The sequence below is a fragment of the Rhipicephalus sanguineus genome, unplaced genomic scaffold, assembly GCF_013339695.2.
Source record: "Rhipicephalus sanguineus isolate Rsan-2018 unplaced genomic scaffold, BIME_Rsan_1.4 Seq857, whole genome shotgun sequence".
NCBI lineage: Eukaryota > Metazoa > Arthropoda > Arachnida > Ixodida > Ixodidae > Rhipicephalus > Rhipicephalus sanguineus.
Window position 1 is genome coordinate 92501 of NW_023616144.1, and position 27501 is coordinate 120001.

Sequence of the window (27501 nt, forward strand, 5' to 3'; positions counted from 1 at the left end):
TTGCGTAGTTCCAATGACGTAAGCAGAGTTGTTTGTCGCCAACAGGAATAAGATATAGTACGCGTCCACTTTTCCTGCTTAGAACGTCACGTCTCGGAGTAATGTGAGCCAGCTTTCCGTCTCTTTTCACGGGGCATGTCAGTCTCCACCGAGGAGGCTTTGAAAAAAAAAAAATCAAGATCTCTTTGGTTTCCACGAAAATTTGTAGTCGTTGCCGATTCAGTTTTCAGCTTTTTGCGTTTACTTTCGCGCTCCTTCGCTGGTGCAGTTTGGGACAAAAAAAGTAAAAATAAAAAAGCTCGTGCATTTATTTTTCTTTCTTCTCTCTCTCTGTCGTTTTCTTTTTTTCTTCACGGGTGCAGTTCGCAGTGGCATAAATCTAGAAAAATCGCAGGGGGGGGGGGGGACGCGCATCTCGCCATGGCGGCAATTTCGTTTTTATTTTTATTTATATAAAGATTAAAATCATGCTTTGAAATAAAATTGAAAAAAAAACGAGCATGGGTTCCTGCAGCTCGTGTAATTTCATTGTTCTATTGAGTCTTCTCCGAAGGCGGTCGAATGGCAGTTGCGTGTTCAGTAGTCTCACACAGCTGAGGGGTATTGAACACAGGCCTACACTACAAAATAAACAGGCATTAAGAAAAAAAAACGTTTAATTGTACTATACTTAACTCTCAAGCAATTCAAACATACACGATTTTATTTTCGATTCATGGGCGCCGCCATCTCGGACTGATAAGCGATTGTTTTGCCGGTTTTCTACATTGTAATATGAAATGTTCATGGTCATGAAACGTTGAATGTACCGGCCCAAGCGTTTTCGTGCGTGCGAGTTCACCGTAGCACTGTTTGTTTATTTGATACGGATACAAAACTGCAACGTTATCAGTCCAAGATGGCGGCGCTTGAGAAAAGAAGGGAACACTTGCACGCCCCCCCCCCCCCGCCTGTCATGGGGGGTCATGACACCCCACGTGATTTACGCCAGTGGCAGTTCGAGACAAAAAAAAATTGTTGGCCACAAGCGCTAGCTGCTAGGAAAAAAGAGAGAGAGAGAGAGAGAAAGCACATTTTGTTTTTCGGAGTATGTTCTGTGATCAGCCGTATAGGTTGTCGCGTTGCTAAGCTCGAGGGCGCGGGTTCGAATCCCGGCCACGGTGGCTGAATTTCGATGGGGGCGTAATTCAAAGAACACACATGTGCTTAGCTTTAGGTGCACGTTAAAAAAACACCAGGTGGCCGAAATTTCCGGAGCCCTCTCACTATGGCTTGTCTCATAATTGTGCCGTGGTTCTAGGACGTTGAACCCCCAAGTATTATTACTACGTGATCAGCAGCTGCTGGAACGCGGGGCCGGAAGTTCGCAGGTTTAAAAAATATAGCGTGTATGTCGTGTTGGCAACAGAAACACGTTATTACTTCTCCCTTTCTTCTCTATAGAACTTTAGTGGTGTCCAAATTGTAGTTTGTTTCATTCTTTCTTTGTTACACTGAAAGAAGAGCAAGAGCTCAAGATGTTACTCCTATTCAACATAACCAAACATGACCGACAACAAAGGATATGCAAGTGTTGGTTTATGGGCTGTAACGTCCCAAAACGACTCTGGCTATGAGAGACGCCGTAGTGGAGGTCTCTTACGACCACTTGGAGTTGTTTAACGTGCGCTGACATAGCACAGTGTACGGATAAACGTGCGCAGAAAGTGTGGGGGGAGGCTGGGGAGGGGCGGTCGACACCCCTAGTCACTCAAGGGGGGCGCCAATTCTTCCCCGTACTTTTAATCAGTCGGACATTTCTTGTCATTGTTTAATGCACAAGGGTTATGGCCATGCGGGTTTTTGCTGATGCATTCAAAGAACTGTTTTATACTTTCCACCGTTACCTCCCCTGGAAAGACGGGGGCCAAAGGCAGGCCGTTGTGAGCACGCCCTCGCTTCATTTTAATTTTTCGCGTGCTTTCTTTCGGACTCATCGATGGAAAAAGGTGGGGGGGGGGGGCGCTGCAGTGGTTTACTTGGCTATGGAGCACCGAGGTATTTGCATAGTGCGAAATGAACGAGGATACAGACGAGGACACAGATGAGAGGACACAACGCAGGCAGCGCCTGTGTTGTCCTCTCATCTGTGTCCTCTTTCTGTGTCATCTGTGTCCTGCGGAAATACGTCGATGCTAAATCACTGGCTGTGGGGAACCCCGCGCGCTCCCACGGGGGTAGCTGTAGCTTTTCGCCTCCATCGAACAGCAAATGCAGGTAATATGAGATACAGGTAATGCATTCACTGCACGATACACTCCAAAAATAGTTGGTTGTTGGGCCAGTTGGTTCAGCCTCTTTGTAGCGCAGAAGCGGTTCAGAAGAAAGTGCACAGGACCGGAAAGACGCTCACTTGCGAGTGATATTTATTATGAAAAACAATGAAGCAGACATGTGCATCAGTGCACCGTCTGTACATTTGATAACGAAGGAATTAATGTTCCGTTCCGGTAGTGGGATGATGTAACTGAATTAATAAGTGCGCCCCTCGAAGCTATATATTTCCGTTCGGTTGATACCGTAATTCCCTGCGATATGGCAACACTTTTCGTGCTCTTTTAGGTGCGAAGCACCTTATGCGCTCGGGCTGTAGGCGTCTGCTGTCGTCGTCGCCCGTCGCGGTAAAGCAAGTGGCAAATAAGACGCTCAGTCTAGTCAAATAAGTTCGCTCAGGAAAAGCTTTGCTTCTGCGATGGACACTGTCTGCGACGCTGAGTGAGAGGACGCTGTCCTCTATCTGCTATTGAGGTGGCCCTATCGGAAACACCGGTCCCCGGATTTCACGTTAGGTGGAGCTGATTTTTTAGAGTGGAGATTTTGTTGTGACTGCACACGCGCGTAAACTTTCGTGATACACTCGTCATTCGTTGAAAATAGCTCGCGTAAGCTACCTGCTAATGCGTTCGCGAAACTGGCTGTATATTCCGGAGAGAACAGCCAAAACCGGAGGCAGCCCTTATTCATCTCGTTCCCGATATATGTCACGGCGATCGTGAAACCGAGCCGTTCGCGTTTTGCGGCGTGGCCGAGAAAAAAAAATGCTGACCGAGTGGGGGTTGTAGACATTCAGGCCGCACCGTTGGCGCAGTGTGTCTAGTCTCAGAATTAGCGTTAAAAGAAGAAAAAAAAACGAGACAAATAAAACGCTTGACGCGCAGACGGAAAAGAAGGTCGTTACGGGCACAGGTGTTTCTTTTGTGTGTGTGATGGCTGAGTTTTTTTTTCCTCTTGGGTGACTTTCTGTTTCTTCATTTTTTTTTTCGGCTTGAAAGGGGCGACCTGTTTACGACAGGTACGCACGGTGGCCTACGCGAAGTGTAGGCCACTCGTTGAGGCGTGCCTACTCCGAACGTTCTCGAAGACTCCTGCGTAATTTTAAGAGTTTGCGCAAGGCGAGGGGAAAAAGAAGGAAGGAAAAAAATATACTATGCATGCGAGGCAGGTTAGTTGTTTCGTGCCGGTCGAATCGTGGTGGAAATGTCTAGCAACGCTGGCAGGCGTATCTGAAACAAACAAACATTAAGAGAATTTGTTGCGGGGCTTGTTGGTTCATTAATGCTAGACTGTAGGAAAAATGTAGGAAAGTTTTTTCACAATAAAGATAGTTGCGAATTAGCGCTTGTCCTGTGTGTGTGTGTTCTTCTATGTCCCGTACCGAAATTGCGCTGTGAAGTTTAACAAACAAACAAACAAACAAACAAACAAACAAACAAACAGACAAGGATCATCAATAGGGCTCTTCCGTTACAATTCATGTTTATTTTTAGCGCGAAAACTGAACATTGTGGCGTAGGGTTATGTCAAGACACAAACAAAAGTGACATTGGTAGCCAGGGGTTATCCTAAAAGTCAATGGGGGGGGGGGGGGATGTCAGCAGATGAGTTCTGGGAAGGCAATGCTTGCAGCACCAAAAGAAAACCGAGACAAGAAGACAGACTGGAAGAGGAAGGATGCTGCACTATGAACTGACTAATTTTATGAAAACGCGAACAACAAACCGATATGAGCGTGCGCGGCAACAACTGCAATCACACTGAAGGACACCCCATCACTACAGGCTAGAATCAATGTCAGGAAACTGGAGCTCTTCGTCATTCACAAACACAGATGGCGCACTCACACACTTATCAGGACCAGGTTTGTAGATCTGAAACGCTTCAAAAATTACCCGCTTTCTGTGTTTTAGCCCTTGCAGTCACCGAAACGTTACTGATGAGATGAATGGATCAGTGCATGTCTGTAACAGGGCAGGGGGGTTTAGTTGGTGCGGAGTAATTACCAGGGGGTTGGGGGGGGGGGGAGGGGTGGCGAGATGTTTAAATCCACAGTGGCACCCAGCAGATATAGAAACGCGATGTATGCAGTGGATGTTGTACAGTCAGGGATAAAGAGCTTCAGACTCGCTGGCCGAATGTTTCGATAGGTGCGCCTATCTAAGTCGAAGTCGCCTTGTTACCCTTTTCATGTTAGCTTTAAAGAGTTACACCCGCCGCGGTGGTCTCGTGGTTAAGGTGCTCGACGGCTGACCCGAAGGTCGCGGAATCGAATCCTGGCCGCGGCGGCCTTATTTCGATGGAGGCGAAATGCTAGAGGCCCGTGCACTTTGATTTATGTGAACGTTAGGTAACTCTGGGTCGTGGAAATTTCCGGAGCCCCCCACTACGGCGTCCCTCATAATCGTAACGCGGTTTCGGGGCGTAAAATCACAGCAATTATTGCTATTATATCTGTAACGGGTTACAGTCTCGGCGATAACATTCCGACTTGAATTCATATGCTACCGCATTTGCTCCCGTACAACCAGTCAGCTCGGTTAACTGATGTTTGCTATTAAATTAACTTCTCGTTGCAGCTGCGACACTTTCGATTTCCATTAACCCTTTGAGACGCTATGTACACAATTGTGTACACCACTTGTTTCTGCTAGTTGTATCGACTAGTGGCTAAGAAAGAACCAGGTATATTGAGTATTGGATGTATTGAACCTCCTGCATAATAAATTTGTCCTCATTTAACTTCATTTTGCAGTGTACTGTTGCATACGGTTACTTTGCTGAAGGCACTACCACATTCGACGAGTCATTACACGTGCCGCTTTCCGCTAGCCACGTCAAAAGTATAATTTTTCTTCGCTCATCGTGGACATAGCCGAAAACGTATTTGCACCATATTTCTAGCCCGCGATTTGATTCTATTTATACAAAAACAGAGCATGAATGACTTCACAATAAATAGATATTTAATTACAATTTAATTAGGATTCATTACTATAACACACATAAATTAATATATTACGACATTAATTTTGTTGCAATAGAATATCGAGTTCATTGAAATAACGTTGTCAGTTTGATGCATTTACAGACAGTTCTTCTATAGGTGGCGTCTTAACCCTCCAGTCTATATATATATTTTTTTAATACACGTCGTGTCGCCATCTTGTCTTCCTTCCAGATTCTGGATGACGCATGCAAGAAGCAACGCCTGAACCCATCGGAATACGATTTGTAGTGAGTACACTTCATATACGTTATATGTATGCACGAGTGACTCGCAATTTTCAGTGCGTGGCGGTAATAGTACGATGTCACTTTCAGCAGGCAGCAGTTGTCGTGCTGCTGCATTCGCAACTTTCACGTATAGTGGCGCCTCCGGGCGGCGGCCACCGGAAGCTCTGTCGAGATGATTGAAATGTCGGACCTGCTTGAGACAGCACTCGTTGCCGCGTGTGCAGTCTCGTCCGTGGTCGTTTTGCAGCGTTGTGAGGGGTCTCGATATTAGCGTTACACTGAGTGCGTAAGGTTGAACGTAAGTCAAGAAGAGTCGACTGATTTTCGCTGCGTGCCTCGGTGCGCACAGCGTTCGATGTAAACGCCTTGAACAAACGCCTACGTTGCGCATCCATCGTGGCAACCTCGATGGGTGTGCTGGCCATAGGCCTTATTATCCACAAAATTACTAAACGATACAGAAAAAAACGTACTATGACTATCCTCATTTCTCGGATGTATACGTCGCCAAGAACAAACTGTCTTTATTTATAGCCAATCCTGTTGTGAAGAAGAGGACAAAGAGAGAGAGCGCGCCGGCCGAGTTATTGCGTTGCACGCGCTAGGCGCAGCTTAGTTTTCTGGTCAGGCGAAACGGCGGAACGAAAAGCTTAAACGGCGCTGCTGTTAAAAAAAAAAAAAAACCAAGAAGGTTCGCAGCAACCAGATTGCATCCGAGTAGCTACTCTTGTAGTTACAACGTCCGCCGTGAGGGTCGGGTAACGCGCGAGCGATGCGTCGATAACATTGTTTTCGGCGTCCCTTGACACGCTTTATCTTTTCTTTTCACTGCCTATCGGAAGCCATAATCGAAGGTTATTCTTAACACGCAAGAGACTGATAGTCTACGGAGACGCATTAGCAAATGAGAACGGTCGAAGCTATATATACGATTACACGAGGTTACACGATTACACGCTGATTACTTGGTCCTAAGCTTGTCGGTCACCGCGAAATGGTCGCTACGATATAAGAACAAGAGATTTGAGTAAATATACTCGCGTTATAGATTTACCCAAGACGTCGACCTCCGCGGCGTCATAAACTGCCGGCTGATCAAAGTAATGCACTAGTTCAATCAAAGTTATGCACTTAGTTTCTCTTCGTTTTTAAGCAAAGCCACTATTAGTTAGATTTCGGTGGTGGTGGCATAGTTCGCGAAAAACCCTGCGCATGCAGGAGAGAACCCTGCGCATATGCGTATGCGGGTGTCACAAATAGGCTCTCGGAGGTGCGCTGGTCACGTGTTGTGTATATGCGCCGTTTTCTATTAACTTACACTCTGTCAATCATGGGCTTGTGCTTCACACTAGCAGAGTTGGGAATTAAAAAGCTTCGTATTTACCTTTAAAATCCGATTCAATAGCGACAGAATTGAGGCCGAGAGCAACGTCACGTATGTTTGTAACAAACTAATCAATCGATCAATCAATCATTCAATCGATCAATCAGTCGGTCAATTAATTAATTATGTCGTTCGTGTTTTGGGCGTCACATATAACTGACTCCACAGTGCATGCACGTGCTTTAACGTGTATGTGTTTCTGTTTGACCGATACGCGGAGTGTCCACGCGATATGCAGCGGCGTCCGCTAATTCACGCGCCGGCCGGCCGGCTGGCCGGCCCGTCGACTCCGTATCCGTTTCTCGTTATTTTTCCGACCTGATTCGCGGAATGAAGAGGCTCGCAAGGCCATTGTGCGTCGATCGGCGCATCTGTTTTTGCCCGCGATTCTTCCCGACCGGATGAGCTCTTGTCAGGCTGTCGACCTCCGCGGCGTCATAAAAATGCCGTGTATAATCAAAGTTACGCGCGTTGGACAGGTTGGTGTAGCTCTTCGTAGGATGAGGGTATACGTGTAACGCACCCGTCATCTGGGCTCGAGGCAAAATCACGGGTCCCTTACGCACTCGCCGAAGACCATACTCGTAGGTGAAAGTCAACTTCTTTCTCTTCTCAGTCGATGTTTTGAACCTCCCCCCTCCGAAAGCTTTTTCTGCACCGAACGTGGTTTTGCACTGCCTTCGGGATCGGCCCACCTCTAACCAAGCGACGGCGTCATGTGATGATGTCATCATGCCACTTCACGTTATGACGTCACAACTTTTGGCAATTTGTGATATGGTGACGTTATATTTGTCATATGGTGACGTCTTCACGTGATGGCTCTTTTTCGTCACTTGTGTTGACGCCGCAGACGCAGGACGCCGCCGACAACCAGTTTTCGCATTTGATGTGGCATTTAAGGCTTTCGCCTGAATAACATGATACATATACACACACTTGGCGCTCACATTCATCAACTGTTTCTTTTTTTTTTTAGTTGCGGAATCGCAGTATACGTATACACATACCCTTCATTTGACCGTAATACACCGCGCTCGGAGCACGCCGATAACATGTGCGGCAGGTTCGTGTGATAAGTAATCGTGCCATGCGCAAAAGGTGCGCGTGTCCGTTTCGTGTTTCCCCATGTCATGTGCCGAGCTCGCTACGCCTTTATCCCACATTATGCGGGATAACCTTCGGTAAACACACCCGCCACGGCGGTCTAGCAAGTGGTTATGGTGCTCGACCGCTGACCTGAAGGTCGCGGGATCGAATATCCCGGCCGCGGCGGCCGCGCGCTTCCATGGAGGCGAAATGCTTGAGGCCCGTGTACTTGGATTTAGGTGCACATTAAAGAGTACCAGGTGGTCGAAATTTCCGGAGCCCTCAACTACGGCGTCCCTCATGATCATATCATGGTTTTGGGACGTAAAACCCCAACAATTATTATTATTATCATTCGTCATCCGGCTGGCTTGTGTCTCCTTTTGTAAAAGCTGCACTCGCTCCTTTCTTGTCATGTACGATATGTCACGCGTGGCTGTACAGCAAGTAAGGACACGCGAGATAGATGGTTATTAGAGATAAGGGGGGATTCGGGGGGTGGGGAGCAAAGGTCTGGATGCCCTGACCCCCCCCCCCCCCCCTTTATTTTTGAATGTATACCCCCAAGATGGCGACACATCAGGTTCTCCCATTAGCTTCCCCGTCGGAAAAATCTCGTATCCGCCTAGAATAGAAATCCGCTTAGAAATATGCCCCAAAGAGTGTGACTATTTTTAATATAAAAATGTTTACACCCCTTTCGGTGGATCTTCCTGGGGAAGGTTTGGGGAATTTTAGAATGTACGGGCACGGCCGCTGGCAGCGGCCGTGGTACGGGTCCCAAACCTTCTGGGGCCTCAAAGAAGAAAAAAAATGTTGAAGCCAACGCGCATGCATGAAATGCTAACTGCATTTGGTTTTTGTGGCTATTTCTCATGTTTAGCGGAGGGAGTTGGTTTCCCCCCTTCCCTAACCCCATCTCTGGCCATGCCACTGGATCATGGTCATGACTCCTTAAAGGGGCACTGACACAAAATTTCGCGGCTGAGATAGCCTGCGGGATAGATTCTCGTGAACATAAGTATATCATCTGCCAAACCTGAACTGCGAATACAGCTTGGAATGTAATTGATATGAATCTTTAACCCTTTCGGCCCTGGCGTGGTCAATTGACGACACCGCACAAAAGTTCCCCTAGCACCTCGAAAATTCAACCGAAACTGCTCATTCTTGGGGAAATACTTGGGGAAATTCTTGGGGAAATGATCCCCACTGTGATTGACACCAAAGTTGCGACATATTTGCGGAGCTGGGAGCCACAAAGAAGAAAAAGCTTGACCGAAGTCTGGGTGACGCCGAGGCGTGTCAGGGGAGGCGGCTAAGCGCCGTTTTCGGGACGTCGTACAGAAGCTGTGTCAAGGAGTATCACGCTGAAAAATGAGACGTGGTTCACATTTTGTGTACTCTAGTGAGTAGCAGAAATTAAAAAGCCATTTTCCTAATTTCACAACCCCTGAGCCCTGATGACCTAATTTGATTCCATGCTAATTAATCCTTAAATATTTGCACCACTGGCTCAATTTTTGGTTTTTGGTCTTCTGAGGTCCTAACTATTAGGAAAGCAAGCACAAAAATGTATGCGGCCAAAATAAAAAATCCAGGGCTGAAAGGGTTAACTTCGCGCGTGCCTGACCTAGCGCTATACGGCACACATTGCGACATTGACATCATACAAAGTGACCTCAAGGGGACCCCAATACTTCCGCGATGTCACCACAGCGGCCGAGCTCCGAGATGCCCAGCTAAATCCTGACGTCATCGTCGCCATTGCGCGTTTGCCGCGCCTGCGCCAGCAGGCTACTATTCGGCGGCTGCTCGCGAGTCCGTGCCCGCGGCGAACGTGTGGAAGCGCCAAAGAAGTCTTTGCTACCAGGTGACGATGATATCGATGACGGCAACGACATCGCGCTGCACAAGCCGCATGCAAAAGACCATGCAGGCAGCGCGGAAGTGCGTCACAGTTGTTTGCTGTTTCACACGCTAGATGGCGTTAGCTGCACTCGGCGGCTTGTCGCTCTCGGAGCTTTCCCAAACTGAAACTGAATGGTAATAAACAGACTGTCGCGCGCTGCAGCAAGCGATGTGCCGTGTTGCGACTAACTCCAGCAACATATTGCAGTAAAAAAAACGCCACACCAAAATTTTTGTGTCAGTACCCTTTTAAAGGGACACTTAAGTGAAACAATAAATTAGTTTAGACAATAAATTAGTTTAAATGATACTCTGAAAACTGCACTGTCATTAATTCACCACCATAGCATGAGAAACTCAATGTCAAACGTTTCACTTTTCAGTGTCCCTCCAAAATCTCCCATGGTGACGTCACAGATTTCAAAGTGTTCTCTTCGTATTTCGGCCACATTGCCTCAATTAAATTTTCTGAAACTTAGTATATTCTCATAAGACAATATACTTCATTTTTAACGATTAGAAACTACGTAGGCTGTAGGAGACGCCGTCAAAATCGATGACGTCACGGCGACTGGTGCGGGAACTTCAAGGTGGCGTCGCCACTCGCACTTACTTTTTGTGCGTTTTCTCGCTTGCCAAGCGTCTTCTCGCAGCAAGCGTGGTGTTTTTGGTATCGCGAAAGAGCAGGTTACCAATACGAGAACAATCGTTTTTCTCTTCAGCGTCTCCCTCAAAAGAATCTATGCACTAGATTGTTTGCGTTGAATGGCGCTTCTGTATAATGGATGTGCTGCTTACTTCTCAACGTAATATCGGATGGCATCATAAGTGTGCGCGTGGGGGGGAGGGCAGATTTTGCGCCCCCCTCTTAGGTGACTAGGGGGGGGGGCACCCCCCCAGTCACCTAAGAGGGGGGCGGGGCGCAAAATCTGCCCCATACACCGAGCCCTCTAGTCACCTGGGGGGGGGGGGGGGCGCAAAATCTGCCGCTTACATTGACTTAGTATCTATGCACCAGATAGTCCAACGTTGAATGGCGCTTCTGTATAATGGATGTGCTCATCAGGGGGGGGGGGGGGGCGCAGGTTCATCGCAGCCCCCCCCCCCCTGATGGGGAACCCTGCGCACGTCTAGGATGGCACTGTCACACGTGATTCGAAGCGGCGAATGTTTGAACCCTATCCCGCGCAGCCACCACGAGCGTCCGCTGTCGCACAGCCTGCCGGTGTCGTTCACCAATCTTCCCAACAATGCCGAGCTGGAGCTGCGTGCCGCCGCGAACGGCCAGCGTCGGACCGCCGCCGCGGCAGCTGCCAGCGTGGACATCTGCCTGCAGCTCGAGAACAGCGAGCGGCTCATGGCACAGTTCCCGGCCTCGGCGTCGCTGTTTGACGTCGTCTCCCACTGGCCTGACAAGATGTGAGAATGTGTACATTGTCGTTACCATTGTGTTGTTATTAACCATTTTAACGTGATTAAACTCCGTCTTGTGCTACCCGTGAATGGAGCGACTAGCGAGCGACCACTGGCAGAGCTCCTGGATATGCCGGTGCTTACCACGCTATGCCAATGCTATGCCAGTGCTTTCGGGGGTGGGGTGATTCAACACCCTCCCCCCCACCGACGGAAATTTTCATTTTGCATGTGCATATATAAACTTATAGACGCACGCCCGAACATACATAACGGGTGCTTTAACCCCCCCCCCCCCCCTAAAAAAAAAATCTGACTACGGTTTTGGTGGTGAGACTGACGGAGCTGGCAATGGACGAGCGGCGGAGTGGTGTGAAGTGCCGTAAATTCCAGAGCTAACGACCTCGGGCGCTTTCTCGGAACGGCACCAAAATTTAAAATGGCGTGAGCAAAGTTACAATTCCAAGCCACAAACACAGATCTCGGAGGCCTTACTTTTGCTGACTATGTCGTCATAGGTACCATATTTGAATACGGATCTCGAAGGCCATGCTTTTGCTCGCGGAACCCGGAAAATCGTCACGGGTATCGTGCGCTCGGTTCAGTGTGCGATGATTATGTGGGGAAAAGAAAATTGGGGCAGCTACGCACTAGTTGGTGCGAAGACTGCGAAAATTTATTTTATTTATTTACAGACACTGCCAGCCCTTACACGGGGCTATTACAGGAGTGGAAAACAATACATAAAAACCTAACAATCATTCTAGAATCAGAACATAATTAACATGTACAATCAGAACTTACAGATAAGGGGACAAAATGAAGTACACCAAGAAACGCAACCAGATAATAAAATTAAATGCACTAGATCGTGTACAGATAAATAAAGCTTTGTTAGCTAGAAATGAGAATGTGATCTATGTGCGGATATAAATAAATGTGTGGGATCTAAATGTGTGTGATCTAAATAGCGGAGCTGTTGGCCTTCCCTCCTCCTCTTCCTCCTCACTTCCCTTTCCCACTCCCCTGCTATTCTATACCATACTACGCATGGCTATGCTATTCTAGGAGCTGCTTGGCACATACCCGCTTTCTGTGTGGCGCATAGCCGCCGAGTTTTCTCTCAGCATGCCTTGAGCTTAAGCAGCTTTGCCGTTGAAAAATCCTATTTTGATGACAATGTTTAAGCGCAGGCGCTTAGATCTCTGGCTGCTAGGCAGGACTGGATGGGATTCAAGCAGGCCAGTGTTGCATTGATGCGGTGTGGGATTGATGTGGGAAGCTCGAGAAGAGGGGGGCGGGGAGGGCGCGCTTTCCAGGAACGGCGTGGAAATTTGAAATTAGCAGTGAAATTGGAGGGAGCGCTTGCTACGAATTCTATGGTAGGTTAGCACGTGACAAAAGTGGCAGAGCGGTGGAACATTGTGGGATGTAGTAGCAGTTGAGTAGCGTCACGGTGGGAGGCATGACACAGGAGTAGTGGTGGGCAGCAGCTGCACGAGTTTGGGGTGGACATGTGTAAATTCCATGTGCTAATTACTGTATGCTGACCACCGCTGCACTGATAAGTGCCACTGGCTCTGCTATCGGTATCACCTGCATGATTGCTGTTCTGATTCGGTTGATCAGAGCTGACAATTTGTGCAATGACAGCAAGTATATGGTGGCTGCAACAGATAAGGCCTTAATAGCCCGTACATACTGTCGTGTTATATTCTTGCGAATATTGATAGACAGTCGTGAAATGCTCATATGACAGCAACTGGTAAGACGACACCAATGGATGAGGCTTTGATAACCCACATATATTGCTGTGCTAGTCATTCGTATATCAGTGATGAAATATTATCGTGCTGTTGCATTACGGTTGCCTTGGCAGTGTGTGAGAACCCGTGGATTTTTCATTTAGTACTTTCTTTTTTTGAGTGTTCACTCAAGTTATGTGAAAATCATCTGCCCCGACTGGTAAACACACCACCAGAAGCTCGGCTTAAATAGGCAAGGTTTTCTCATGCAGCAAGAAACAGCCCGCAAAATTTTTCAACTACAACAATGTGCGAAACAAGTATAGTGCAGGGCAGGCATATTTTGCTCAAACTCGTTAAAATGATGTTATTAAGGCATTGAGAGCTGGAAGTTGAACCACAGAAACAAGGCAATACTTCCACAACATCAGCTGGAAATTTATTGCGCTTACTAATGCTTGCTTGCCCAAATTTCACAGAACGTATTTTATGGTCCTGATTGATCAGGAGCACAAGGTGTGATCTTGCTGCTGCATTTTGAGCAAAAAAAAAAAACAACAAAAACAAAAATGGTGCATCGGGAAGCGCAGAAGTTTAAAAAAAACATTCTAAGCGGAATATGCACGTACTTGCTATAGCATGCGGTGCCACTGGCCAGAGCGTCTGTTGCACGAAACTGCTTGAAGCGTGTTATTATTGTCTTGACTAAATATGGTCACCAAAATGGAATGTGTGATGTTTTGAAGCCAAAAGGGAAGGCAGTTTCTGTAGAGGCTCCTTTCAGGTGTGCTCCCAGACTCCTTTATCATGCAGCACGGTCATGCAGTGATGCAGATGCATGCTGGGTGCACTTGACACCGCTGCTGTTTGTCTTTATTTTGCTTCTGCTGTCAGGGCTGCCTGTTTTTGAAACCGTAAACCGTGGGATCAACTGCCGTTCTGTTCTCACGTGCTGCCTTCCCTGGGCATGTGTTGTCTTCTCTTTGTTGAATCTTTTTTTCTTTCCTTCTTTCCTCCTTCTTTTGCCCTTGCAGTTTCTCATTCTTTCTTTATCTGTACACCTCTTTCTTCTTTCTATCTCTATTTTTTTCTCATATTTCTTTGTCATTCTTGCTTTGTTACCGTATTCTTTGTTCATTCACTGCTTATTTTCATTCTCTGTTACTTATTTGCCTCTCTTTCATTGCTTCCTCTTTCTTCATTCATCATGCTTTTTTAACTTTTTCCTTATTTCTCCGTTTTGTTCACTTCACTCTCTCATAATTCATTCCTGCTTTTCTTTCTCATCTGTCCTCCTCTCTTTCTTAATTCCCCTTCTTTGTTTCTTCATTATCTTTTTCCGCATTCCTCCAGCCTTTCTTTATTTCTTAATTCCTGTCGTAATTTCTTGCATTTTCACTCTTTTTGTTCTCTTTCTTTCCTAATCCATTCCTCATTCTTTCCTTATATTTTCATCCCACTTCCTTATGTCTCAATTTTCTTCATTCTTTCTTTGTTCATTAATCCCTTTTGAGTCAAGTTTTCCTTTCTCTGTTGAGTGTGAAATTTCAATTTGGTTTGCTGGTCTCCTAGAAGGGTAATCTTAAAAATTTGCATTCTCTCTAAGAGGACGTAATCTACTCTATCTTGCAGCACAAGTGTATGTGTATTATTAAAATGTGTTTCATCGTGTTCATTACCTTGAGAAGCTGATTTAGATGGCGTCATTTGACAGCTCACCTTATCACGTGCTTTAATTAATATGTATGTGGGAATGACAGAAAGCTGCGCTAGTTGGTAGGCACCCATGATAAAAAAGATGCTAGGCATGCTAATGCAGACACAAGAGATTAGTCTGGACAATGCAAACACTAAGAGGTTCAACACAATGGTGTTAAAGGAGCCCTGCAACACTTTTCCAAGTAACAATCGAATGGCTTCACTAAAGGAATTTATTGCCTCGCAAATCGACTGCCGCAAAAATTTTTAGAATCCGTCAACTACGAGCAGAGTTGCAGAGATTTGTTGCACGCTGTAATATCTTTCTCTTCTCTTATCCTGACGAGCGTGCTGGAAGCTAAGCAGGGAGGGATGGCATGGGGGAAAGAAGCTGCATCACGCTTGCGTCATGACCTTGAGCACTTTTAGTTTTTTTTTCTTCGGACGCGCAGCTTACTTTCAGTGGGATCGCGAGCGTGCGTGTGGGCATGTGGTGGCCTCCCGTGGCGGCCGCAGTAACTATGCAGCTCGCGATGCTCCATCAGCCTATGACCGTGAAATTTGGGTATTTGGCATGGTCATTTGGGTATTTGGCATCGTTTGTAGAAAGAAGAGTGAACGATTTCTAGCTGACTTTGAAAACAATTGCAAATTCCAGGCTGCGTGCTGCGCTATAATGTTTGGCTCGCGTGTTCTCGGGAGCCTTGACTACCAGTCGGCAGTGTTTTCGGACCATGCTGAAAAAGTGTTGCAGGGCCCCTTTAGAGATCTTGTATTGTAAAATTCCGGTGTTGGTGTCGTTGGTTGTGACTGAAAAATCGGTGGTGTTCGTGAGTGAAGAATTGAGATAGATACAAATAAAGAATAAAAATCTCTCTGGCTCGAGCGGGATTCAATTGAACTCGGGCCTTCTGTGGGGCAGACTGGTGTTTTACCGCATACCCCATGCCACTGCTTAAAACTGTTTTGAAAAAAAAGAAAAAAACTTTATACAGGTGTTATACAGCGTGGGGAGCCCTATTAACTGGTGTAGTATTGCGTGGCAGAAGCATAGAATAGCACCAGGTGTCGCACCTTATGAAATGCGCAGCGAGTGGTTTGTTTAAAGTTTAAAGCCCCACCAATAACAAAGCACTCGGGCATAATTAATCATAATCATCAGCCACAGCATCAACAAGTTATGCAGCTGCGCGTATTGCCTACGGACACATAGTGGGTACTTCACCGATTCTCGATATGACAATTTATGGCATAGTGGGCACTGCGCACTTGCAGTAGGTATACATTCTAGGGGAGTTTCAAACGGCCAATACTACGTGCACAGATGTTCTTTTTCTCGCGGCACTGTTGAGGTGACCACTGAGAAACGAAGCCTGGCAAGCAAACGAGAAGGCCGAACGAATGGGGCCCGATCATATGCTATTGCGTACTACTCTTGAAGGCAAAGCTGAAGTGTCCTCAATTCGAGTGGGTGTTTGTGTTTTCCGGACATTGCTCTTGTGTTCATGCTTGGATGCCCAGTGTCTTTTATCGTGCATGGCGGGGGTTTTCAAGTAATGATCATTGATTAAATTTTTAAATCATTTCTACTGGTTGGTTTGTGACTCTCAGCTTTCTTTTCTTTTTTTTTCTTTGTGTCAAGTGAGGTTCAAGACAAAGACCAGAAAACTGACCTGGTGTGTGTCTACATGAGGAAAGAGGTAAGACCTTTTTTTTGACATCCTTGCTTTTCGTCTTTCTTTGTCGTGTTTATTTTCGGTACGCTCTGGATGTATTAAAGCAAGAAAAAAAATGTCGGTTTCTGACAACATGTTCATGTTTATGCTGTTATGAATCATCCTTGCATTTTCACAAAGCTTGTGTCAAGTGCACTGAGCTTGAAATGTTAGTGAACTTGCACAAATGTTAGTGAACTTGAACTAAGGTGTTAGCTTGGGCTGCTACCTATATCTTTCCTATGTGTTACAACTAACCTGGACACGCTATTACTAACACATTGCAGCTAGCCCAGCAAATACCTTCTTTTATGTATTCATACTTCGTAATGCCACAGGATCTCGTGTCACAAATATTCTGTAAAAAAATGATTTGGTTATTTGACATATCAGTCTGGTTTGTGAGAATTTTCCCTATTGCTTTGCTGTGGTTCCAGATTGTTGGCACAGAACAGCTGCGTGGAACAACGTTGCAAAACCTTGGCCTTACGAGCGGCAGGGCAGCCATCAGGTATGGTCGCCTTTCTTTAAACAGAGTGTCTTGTTTAGCTTTTTCTTGACATCTTTGTGTATTTGTGTTGTGCAGATGTTCTTCTTGCGCCATACATAAAGGGGCCCTGCAGCTCCTTTCCAAGTAATCATTGAATTGCCTCATTAAATGAGTTTATTACCTCATGAATAAATTGCTGCAAAAATTTTTAGAATCCGTCAAGTACGAGTAAAGTTACATAGATTTCTCGCATGCTTCAATAAGTGCTTTCTCTCTCCTTTTGTGTCTGCGAGCGTGCTAGCGCTGGAGAATGATGACAAGGGGGCAAGAACCTACGTCCGTTTGTCAGCACGTGTCATGATCTTGACACGTGCTTCGAATGCGCGCCTTGCTTTCCGTGTGATCGTGTGCGCGATCATGTCGCGGCATCTTGTGTAGGCCACTGTAACTACGCAGCTCCCTATGCTCAAATCAGCCAATGGCTGTGGACTTTGGGTTTATGGCATCGTTTGTCAAGAGAAGAGCGAATGATTTCCAGCTTGCTTATAGAATTACTTTTAAACCCCAGGCTGCGTGCTGCGCTATAATGTTTGACTCGCACGTTCTCGGGAGCCTCGACTACTGATTGGCAGCATTTTCTGACCATGCTGAAAAATTGTTGCAGGGCCCCTTTAAAAGAGACATAGGTGGAAGGTATTTTTATTTAATTAATTTTTTGGGGGAATTACCCTCAGGGCCAGAGGCATTATAGAGGGGAGTGGAACATCGAAGAAAAAATACATTACACAAACTTTGTTCTCCAAGTTACAATGCTAACTGAAACAATAAGTAACAGACAAGCCGTAACAAAACAAACAAGAATCAGACAATTTGCAAAAAAAAATAATTACGTAATTGATAAATAAAATACGTAGCTGGTCTACTTCATTCATATTTTTAAATACTTGAGAGCGTGGATTTGTGCTATTTTGTATTAGCACTTATCCTGTGCATCTGTGTTCTTTCTTTGTCCTGTGTCTTTATTGTCCTGTGTCGCTATCCATAAGATTACGTGATTGGTTGGTTGCCCAATGGCACACTTGTGCTTAAAACTTCATGAAAGTTGAAATGATGAGCAACGGGCATAATAGATCCTGGAAGATTGTTCCGGTCCTGTGAAGTTCGGGGAATAAATGACTGATTACATGTGTGCCTTAAGCATCGCATGATTCCCACCTTTTGGGGATGATCATAATGAGTGGAGATGTGTGATGGAGGAGGGAGAGGTTATGTGAGAAATCGGCATGCAATTATTTTTTATAAGGTTGCCTGATCCCGGATGGCAGTGCTATGATCCAGTGTGGTTAAGTTCTGTATTCTTCCTTGGTTCTGACGTGTGTAAACATTAGTTAGTGTTTACTCCGTCTCCTTGCACAACGGCTTTATCTTCATGAATTACTCATAATTGTCCGCGTGGCAACTGCTTGCACATTCTTCGGCCATCTGTCTTATGGGACAGCAGGTGCAGTAAATGCCCTCTTTGTATATCCTTGTTGTGCAGAATTTTTTTGGAGAGGCTCGTTTCTTTGTCAGTTGTATTCATTTGGTTGTCTCTAACAATTAGGTCAAACGAAGTATAGGGAACATTAATTCTATCTTTAGCTGTAGGCAGTAATTATGACGTAAACTGAAATGAATTAAAGCAGATGGAAAAATCGCCCTTTCTGTCGGCGGAATCCAAACCCTCAGCCTTCGAATCGCAAATTTGTAGCACATCGGATGTGTAATTCGAAGGTCGTACGTTTGGATCCCATTTACGAAAAGGGCGATTTTCCGTCCACTTTAATTAATTTAAGTTTACACCATAATTGCCGCTCTACACTTAAAGACAACGATAGACCCTTTTTCTGATTGTAAAGCTAGCATTCCTGCGATGCAGTTAGCACAACTAAGGGTGGCTAGTCACTTACTGCAAACAGTGCGTTCAAGGGCACTCCTCTTGCGCTGTGACGTGGAAAACGTAGACTTGGCTGTGTTGATTCGGACACTTGTAATAAACAAGCCCCAACACGTGCAACTAGGACCTCGTCTCCACTTGAAGCAGGACAGGTGCTGCCACTACACTCAAACCTCGATATAACGAGCATGGATATAACGAATTACCGGTTATAACGAAGTAGATAGCCTTGGTAATACAGTGGTTCGGATATACACTTATAACGAATTTTCGGATATAGCGAAGTTAGTTTCGTGTCAAATGCAACTTTATTGAGGTTCAAGTGTAGCTGGACGAGTATGCAGCAGGGAGTGTGAAAAGGGTCTATCAATGTCCGCCACGCTTTCGCTGACCTAATTGTCTGTCGGATTCATTTGGTTGTGTCTTGCACTTTTTTTTTGCCAAAAACAAGTCAACGAGGCTCCACCGGCAGCTTGAGGTCGATCTCTGGAAAGTAGGGATGTGCGAATAGTAAATTTTAGGTTCGAAGTGAATAATGATTTGGTCGAATAACTTTGAATTAGATAGTTAGAATAGTATATATCATGCTCATATATCATAGATATCATCTATTATAAAGAAAAATGAGCATATTTGTCATAACTCAAATAAGCTGCACAATATTTTTTGAAACTGGAACAAAGCATGTGCAAATGTAATTCTTTTTGGTTCGAAGTGAAGTGTAAGCAACTTTGAATAGTAGGAGGATTTGAATTTCGGAAGGATGCAAGTGATAACCGCTAAAATACATTGCGTTTTAAAATGTACTAGACTTGGAGCATATCATTTCATATAACAAGCTTTTAAACTTAAAGAATTATTACTTGATAATTTTTTAACACCTCGTCATGTTTTCAGGCTAATTTGAAAGCAATGCGTGATGTATGTTGTTGAGTTACGTCTGCAGTTTTCCTTCATTAAACCTTAGTTGAAAGTGAGCGCTTGAGTTGGGTTCTTCTCTTTGTCTCCGTCGTCAGCGCATGCTCTCCAGTAACGACGAATACATGCCAACTCGCCCAGTTTTCTGCTTTGTTACTTGATGTGAGAGTAATATGTTCATTTAGCCTTGAAGGGAGGCTTTGCGGCAGAGCGTTTTTTTTTTTTTTTTTGATCTCACGGCATAGCACTCCTATACGACAGTGAAACCACCTTTGCAGGGAGATTCATGCGGTCTAATATATGCCTATACGTTTGCTTCAAATGCTTAGAAATTTCGAATAACTTAAGTTCGTATCGAAGCGAATTCGAATACTGTAATATCCGTTCGAATATTCGAAGTGCTCCAATATTCGCACTTGCCTACTGGGAAGAGATTGACATAAAGTGTACGCTGAATAGCTTTTTTTTGTCCATCCCTGCTTCAGGCTTCTACACAGGCCAAAAGGCTGCGTGGTGCAGCAGGCCCACGTGAGCCGGCACTTTGCGGTGCCGTTCAAGAAGGAAGAGGACCCGCCCGCCGCCCGGACCGAAGCTGCACCCACAAGCCCAACCCGGCCCACGTCTCCGAAGCAGCTTCGTCCCGCCACTCCGGTCAAAGACACGGCCACCTCGCCAACGAGACCCAGATCGGCATCTCCACAGGTGCGACGCGTCTATGATGGAAAGCCGTCGGGGGAAACTGAGGTCCTAGGGCAGTGAGGTTGCTGCAAGCTGATGGGAGTTACTTAAGCGTGGTGGGGCCTCTTGTATTTTATGTTACATATATTGTGGTGCATCACAACTCTCGTGGCAAGGACTTCCTTTTTACAGGGACGCTGTCTTAGCTACCCAGAGCTGTCGCTGTCGTAGTAGTAGTAGTAGTAGTAGTCATCACACAGGTCACGTGATCAAAGGGAGGAATGAATAAATAAAACAAAATGGTAATGACTCTGCTTGCGTTCCTCGAGGCGGCTGCATTTTCGATGGGGGCGAAAATGTCTGAGGCCCGTGTACTTAGATTTAGGTGCACGTTAGAACCCAGGTGGTCTAAATTTCCGGAGCCCTCCACCGGGTCTCTCATAATATATCGTGGTTTTGGGACGTTAAACCCAGATATTATTATTATTATTACTGCTTGCGTTCCTGTGCAACCGAGATAGTAATGTGCGTTTTGGGTAAGTGGGAGGTTGGAATAGGCCACGACTGCACTGGAACGCTACCATGGCGTTCAAGCATGCCCGTGAATGAGCATATTGTCGCACGGGATCCATATGGATAAACCCGAAGAACAAAGAGACGACAAAGAAATCCTTATTGAAAACGTCGCCGAAACACAGGAGCAAAGTGTGATGCCCGATGAAAGGGGCGACAGCTTCACGGTCGATGGTTGTCACAGCGTGGAGCTGGCTAGAATTTCTTTGTGTTACGGGAACATTGTTTACGAATCACTCTAAAAGCAACTTGCACCCTTTGAGGCATCTTTTCGTCACTCAATGGTGTATGCTGTGTTGTGTATTACCCACACAAATATAAAGAAAATATGGAGCGAGAAATGGCGAAGCTTGCACTAAGTTGTGCAAGGCTTGAAACAGCAAAACTGGACGAAATCTAATCTCATTGCTTCTTGGTCGTTGTTAGGCTTTAGCTAGGTGATGCTATGTTGATTCTTAGTGCAGAGAGGTTTGCGTTAAACCACAGACAGTCAGAGACATGACACGGATGTCCAAACTCCAGAGACAGCAACTCTCGCTGAAACTGAGCATTCACGCCTCTCATAGTTCTACGGGCACATCGTCGTGCAGTGCAAAACCAGGTAAGGTGCAGAAATCTTGCAATGCCTCCGATCCTGGAGGCTCTGCAAAACCGCGTTGGGTGCAGAAGCTTTCGGAGGGGGGTGAATACATTGACTAAGAAGAAAAAGAAGATGGCCTTCGCCTTCGAGTCGTCTTAGGCGAATGCATATAGGGGCCCCGGGAGTTCTATCTGCATTGTGGGTGTGGCTCGTCAAAAGCAAGGAAAGTGACGATCGCTTTCGAAGAGCTGAAGTCGTCGAGATTTTTCAACGAATGGTTAACCAACTGTGTCTCGACCGCAGGATGTTGTCATGGAATCGCCAACCCATTCTCCAGCTCGTGACAACAATGCCGCCGGCCCCAAGGTTCGGTTCAGCCCTCCGCCGGCCACGACGAAGGCGGAAACCCTGACCGTGCGTGAAGAAGACATCAAATACGTGAGTTGGTTGATGCTGCCTGGTGGTCTCGCCATGCGAGTGGGCAAAGGAAATGCAGCGGAGGGGTGTGACGTATGTTAGCACATGACAGAAGTGGCAGAGTGGTGTGACGTAGTGAAGCATGTGACGGCAGCTGCATTTTGTTGTCATACCTCTTTGTCTGATCTGGGTGGAGGTGGAGTGGGAAAAGAAATTGTTGGCGAATTTGCCTAAGGGGAACTGTTGTAGCTTGCAAAGCATTTAATAACCCCTTCAGGCGCGAATTATGATGGACTGTCTGAAAATGTGTTGAACTCGCACAACCTAATTCCAAGGCACTCAATATTAGATTCCAAGAACGAAAATAAGATATTGTTTTGTCCGAGTTTCAGTAATTAATCATAATTAGCATTTAATGAAATATCGAATTATTCTGCAATCAGTCAAGTTCAATTCTTGCATATAAAGAATGAAATGTTAGGCTCAAAATGAATGCCCAGTTTGTTTTTTGGTTGTATTCATTTCGAGCTGAGAAAAATAACACTCTTGATGTTGGTCCTGGAACGCAGCGCGTTGAACGATCGTCGAACATGGTAGTGTCTCCATCAAAGTCATTCTCTGCAGCAATACTTAGCTCAGCAAAGTTAAACGAGCGCTACTTGTCCACTCGGGAAGCCTGCACGAATGTGCACACTGCGTTTCAAGTCATTTGAAGAAACGTGCGGTGCGCGACGCGCCTCCGCAGTTGCAGTGTACAATTGTACACACGGCCGCTCAAGGGGATAAAGGGAGGCAGAGTTGTAGTAGCACACATGTGTGGTTTAATTACATTGTTATGCAACACTGGATAGCCATCACTTAGCCAACATGAGCCAATACTGGTAGTACTTGTTAAGTGTGGTATGCTTCGCATAAACAACTGTACACCTTTCTCAAGCAGCACTTCTGTGCTGCATATTTTGTCTTGGTTATACATAGTTTATCAGATAGTTTGTGTTATCTGATTCACATCACTAGGATTTGGTTTGAAAATTTGAGCTGGGAAATGTTTTTTTACTTATGCTGTCATCAAAACTGACCAGAAAACTGCTCTTGAAACCCTACTTTATTTCCTAAAATGTGCTTTCCATTAAATATTTAGGTACATAGATGGAGGTACATGTAAAAGAATACAGACCTTAGGATCTTATAAAGGAGTAGGTGCAATCTGTCTAAATTTCATGAGGTAACGTATAAAGTTTTATCGGCTAGTTATGCAATTCAAAGGCTCGCATACTCGGTGATGCCTGTAGCCGAAAGGACATTCCGCGCCTGCCGGCTCGGTTGTGAACAACGTGGGCTAACATTTTCAAAGGTAATGTTGTGTGCATATGCACAAGGATGCAAGTGGGAGAACAGCAGTCGTGGTGGTAGTTTAATTGACGCAGATTTGCACGTGTTGTAAAAAATCTGGGATTCCTTAAAACTAATGCTAAGATGACTTGAGGCAAAAGCTTAATCGACCTTAATCCACACCTTAATCTACCTACTCCATACTTGCCACACCATAATCCACCATAAGCTACTGTAATTCATTTCAGTTAACTTTGATGTAATTTGGTACCTACTCCATACTACGCTGAACCTTAATACTCCTTAATGCACATGTTAATGCACCATAAGCCACTGTAGCTTACTTCAGTTAACATTGATGTACTATGTCTATGATAAACTTTTAACTCGCTTTATTTAAGTTTAACATATTGTAGTTCATTCATCTACTTGTCACGTTAATTTTTGTACCGTTAGTGGGGCTGCCGCCGCCGGATATTTCAACTCGTGAGGCATACAAGTCTTTTGTCTTAACATCTATCACCTGATGTGGTTTGGACTGGCCAACAAAACATGGCCTCTTGATGCTCCTCATACACCTAAAGTTGGCAGTATATTTCAGTGTAGTGCATACTATATTTTGTCAGTTTCATGATAGCTTTTTTTATTGCTGAATACAGATTTGCCAACTCGATGCAGTATTAAAGGGACACTTAAGTGAAGCAGTGAATCAGTTTAGACTGATAGATTATACTCTGAAAACTCGTAGGATCACCATCATAGGCTCATTAAGGGGGGACGCGCCCTTTGAAAATCGAAAAATCACGAAAAACTCGGTTCTTGAAAAACCGTATATTTGGGCTGTGCGTATTACAAATGACCTTTCCTGTAATTATGAACGCCTAAAACATCGTAAAGTACGTCAAAGGGTAATAACGAGCAGCGGCAGCTGCTGCGCCGGCCAAACAGCGCCGAAACAAGCCCAACTTCGAGCGAGCACCGTTCCCGCGCCGTTGAACCGATCGGCGCCATCTTGGTTTTGTTTTGTTCGTGAATTCCCGCGCATTTCTTTACCGCCCGCGGCGGTGGGGTGGTGGCGCGGCCGAAGCATGATTCGCTTATGATTGGGGGGCTCGCAGGTGTTTGAGTTCCCGCGTCTCGACGCGCAGCTACCATTGGACTAAGCGGCGCTCCTCGAGAGAGTCGGGGAAGCGCGGTGCTATTGGCTGCCGCGCGCGATGACGCGATGGCTTTCTCCCGGTCTCCGCGGCTGCTCCGTGCGTCGTCGGTTGCGACTAGTGCTAGCGCTTGCTTCGTCTTTGCTGCCGTCGTCACCGTCGTGCAGCCAGCCTTCGTTATCGCTCGCGGCACTTTCTGAACTCTACACCGTGTTTACGATATCGCATCCTGCCCACCGACTAAGAAGTGTCATGTGCCTGCGATCGTTGTGTTATCGGACACGCCGCGGTCACGGTACAGCGTTCTGTGGATTGGTGCGCTGAATCGTTATAAAACTGTGTTACCGTGGTCAAGCGCACCTCCAACAACGATTATGACGGCCCTTTTCACAGCGAAGCAACCTCTGTATCGGTAAAGACGATTGCATCGACGGTGTCAGCCCTCGTATCTCCAGTGTGCGCCAGCGGCACGTGAATGCATAGTTGAAATGAGCTTGGCGTCTCGAATCAACCTCGGCGATCGCAACCCCGACTCGTATGAAAAATAGAAAAAAGCCAGTAAAGGTGGCAAAGAACAGAAATCATAAAAACGCATTTTCTTTTAATCTACAGGGTCATTTCAGACCAAGATATGTGATCGAAACTTTCGAAGCCCAATATCTCGAAATGACTTTTTTGGCTGGTGATACTGCTTAGTCGAGACATATCTCTGGAACCATTCATCCGATTTCCGACAGGTTTTTTTTATTATGCACCTGAATAAATGCGCAAACAAAGACAAGCCGCTTTTTAAATTTATTGTGTCTGTAATTTGTGATAATTAATTAAAATTTCATTGATAAAAGCCAATGGCAAACACTAAATCCAGTGCCCTGCTAAAAATTTTCAGCAAGGAAGTTTAAAAATGAGCTTTGTCTTAGTGTAGAGCACCCATCCAGGAATCATCATAGTGAATTTCACAGTGCTAGCACATTTACCAAATTCACCGGAGCCTGACTAAGAAATCCATGTGGACTATCCTGATAAATGGCTGTAACTTGGGAACCAGTGAGCATAAATGCATGAAATTTTGGGGATTCGAATGGCGTTGCTATTAGCCTACCTGAAAATTTCATAGGATATCTCACAAACAAAAAGTTGCCCTTCCAAGGTAGCCTCCCCCCTTAATAGAATAGAAATCAGGTGAAATTTTCATTTTTAATCTTCGCTCCAAACCAATCACAGGTGATATCATGGATTTCAGAGAGTTTTATTCCTACTTTGGCCACACTGGTTCAACAAACTTTTCCGATACTTGGTATGCTAAGTCTCTGGCCCTCTCAGAGGACAATGTACTTCGTATGTACCAAATAGGAACTATGTAGACACCAGTAGACGCCGTCAAAATCCATGACGTCATGGCGATTGGTGCCGTAACTTTAAGGTGGCGTAGCCACCCGCATTTTCTTTCTGCAAGTTTTCTCGCTTGCCAAGCGCCTTCCCACGGCAAGCGTGGTGATTTTGGTATTGTGAAAGATTCATTTACTAATATGAGAAAAATGTTTTTTCTCTTTAATGTCCCTGTAACCCTTTCAGGCGCTTTTTGCACAGTTGTGTACACCATTTTTTTTCGCTAGTTGTGTCGGCTAGCAGTCAAAATAGGGCAAGATATATTGATGTTTGGATGAATCGAACCTCCTGCGTAATAAATGTGTGGTCATTTCACTTCATTTTGCTGTATACTGTTGCATAGGATCACTTTGCTGAAGGCACTACCATGTTTGACGAGTCATTTGACGTGCCGCCTTGCGCGAGCTCGGTCAAAAGTATAATTTTTCTTTGCTCAAAGTGAACATAACCGAAAACAAATTTGCACTATATTTGCAGCCTGAGATTGAGTTCTATTAATGCAGAAACAAAACATGAATGGCCTTGGGATAACTAGATAAGCAATTACAGTTAAATTAACATTAAGTAATATAAAAAGCACAAATGACATTATTATGTCATTATGTATTATGACATTATTTTTCTGCAATAGAATATCGAGTGCCAATAAATAATTTTACCTAAATTTGACGCATTTGCAGGCTGTGCGTCATAGGTGATGTTTGAATGAGTTAAGGTGTTTGTTCTACACTGGACCTTCTAAAGCCGTTGATTGGGACGTTGGTAATACAGACACAAAAACCAAACCTTGTAACTGCGCTCGGTGTGCATGACAGAAACTGAGAGTAAAACGTGCTCGTAACGTCTTTGCAGATCGGAGAGCGAAAGGCGGTGCTCTTCAACCTGGAACACTGCCCCCCACTAGCTGCTGGTGAGTACGCTATCTAGCTCTGCAAGTGCACACAGAAACATAAGTTGTTTGGTGGGTTTGTTCATGTTGTATTTCGTTAAGTTGGGTGAGCGTAAGAGGATTGACCGACAAGGCAGATTGATGGCACAGTTCCTCAGTGCTGATAAGTGACAGGGAATAATTGGAAAATACACCACAGCGCCTGACCTGTCGTATGTTTTTGCTAAGCGTTTTTTAGTGATATATACGCAAAAATGACGAAAGTATAGCATGCTTAAGTGCTCTTCAAAAAAAGATGGGGTTCGTAGTTAAACTTCAAGTAGTCCTGGCTTTTTTATTTGTTACTTTATGGATTCTCATATTTCTGGTGCCTAAGCAAGAATTGTTTAATCTTTGTTGGTGCGTGTAACGTAAGCACCAGATGCGAAACGAACTGCACCGGAGTTGCTACCACTTTATTTCTTTGGTCCTCGAATCATCTAGCCATCGTTACTGTCATTAGTATTCGCAATGCTTCTGATTTGGACTACCTATAGAGTGGCTGCAGCGGGCGAAAACAGTTTGAGCAGGTTCAGTGTGTCAGGGGGCCTGTGCACAATCGAGGCTAGATTAATCTTGGCTCGACTCTCATGCCCAG

At 45.4% G+C, this 27501-nt stretch overlaps 1 protein-coding gene across 1 annotated transcript in view; it reads left to right on the forward strand.

The window, feature by feature from the left end:
- LOC119378524 (tether containing UBX domain for GLUT4-like) overlaps positions 1-26889 on the forward strand; it is a gene marked incomplete at its 3' end in the record, with an annotated part of 39625 nt that extends 12736 nt beyond the window's left edge. The window contains exons 2-8 of the mRNA XM_037647629.2: positions 5495-5550; positions 11126-11353; positions 16433-16490; positions 16943-17016; positions 20335-20551; positions 21984-22118; positions 26828-26889. Coding sequence (XP_037503557.1) covers positions 5495-5550; positions 11126-11353; positions 16433-16490; positions 16943-17016; positions 20335-20551; positions 21984-22118; positions 26828-26889 — 830 coding nt within the window. The remainder of the gene's footprint in view (positions 1-5494; positions 5551-11125; positions 11354-16432; positions 16491-16942; positions 17017-20334; positions 20552-21983; positions 22119-26827) is intronic.
- Positions 26890-27501: the final 612 nt, after the last annotated feature.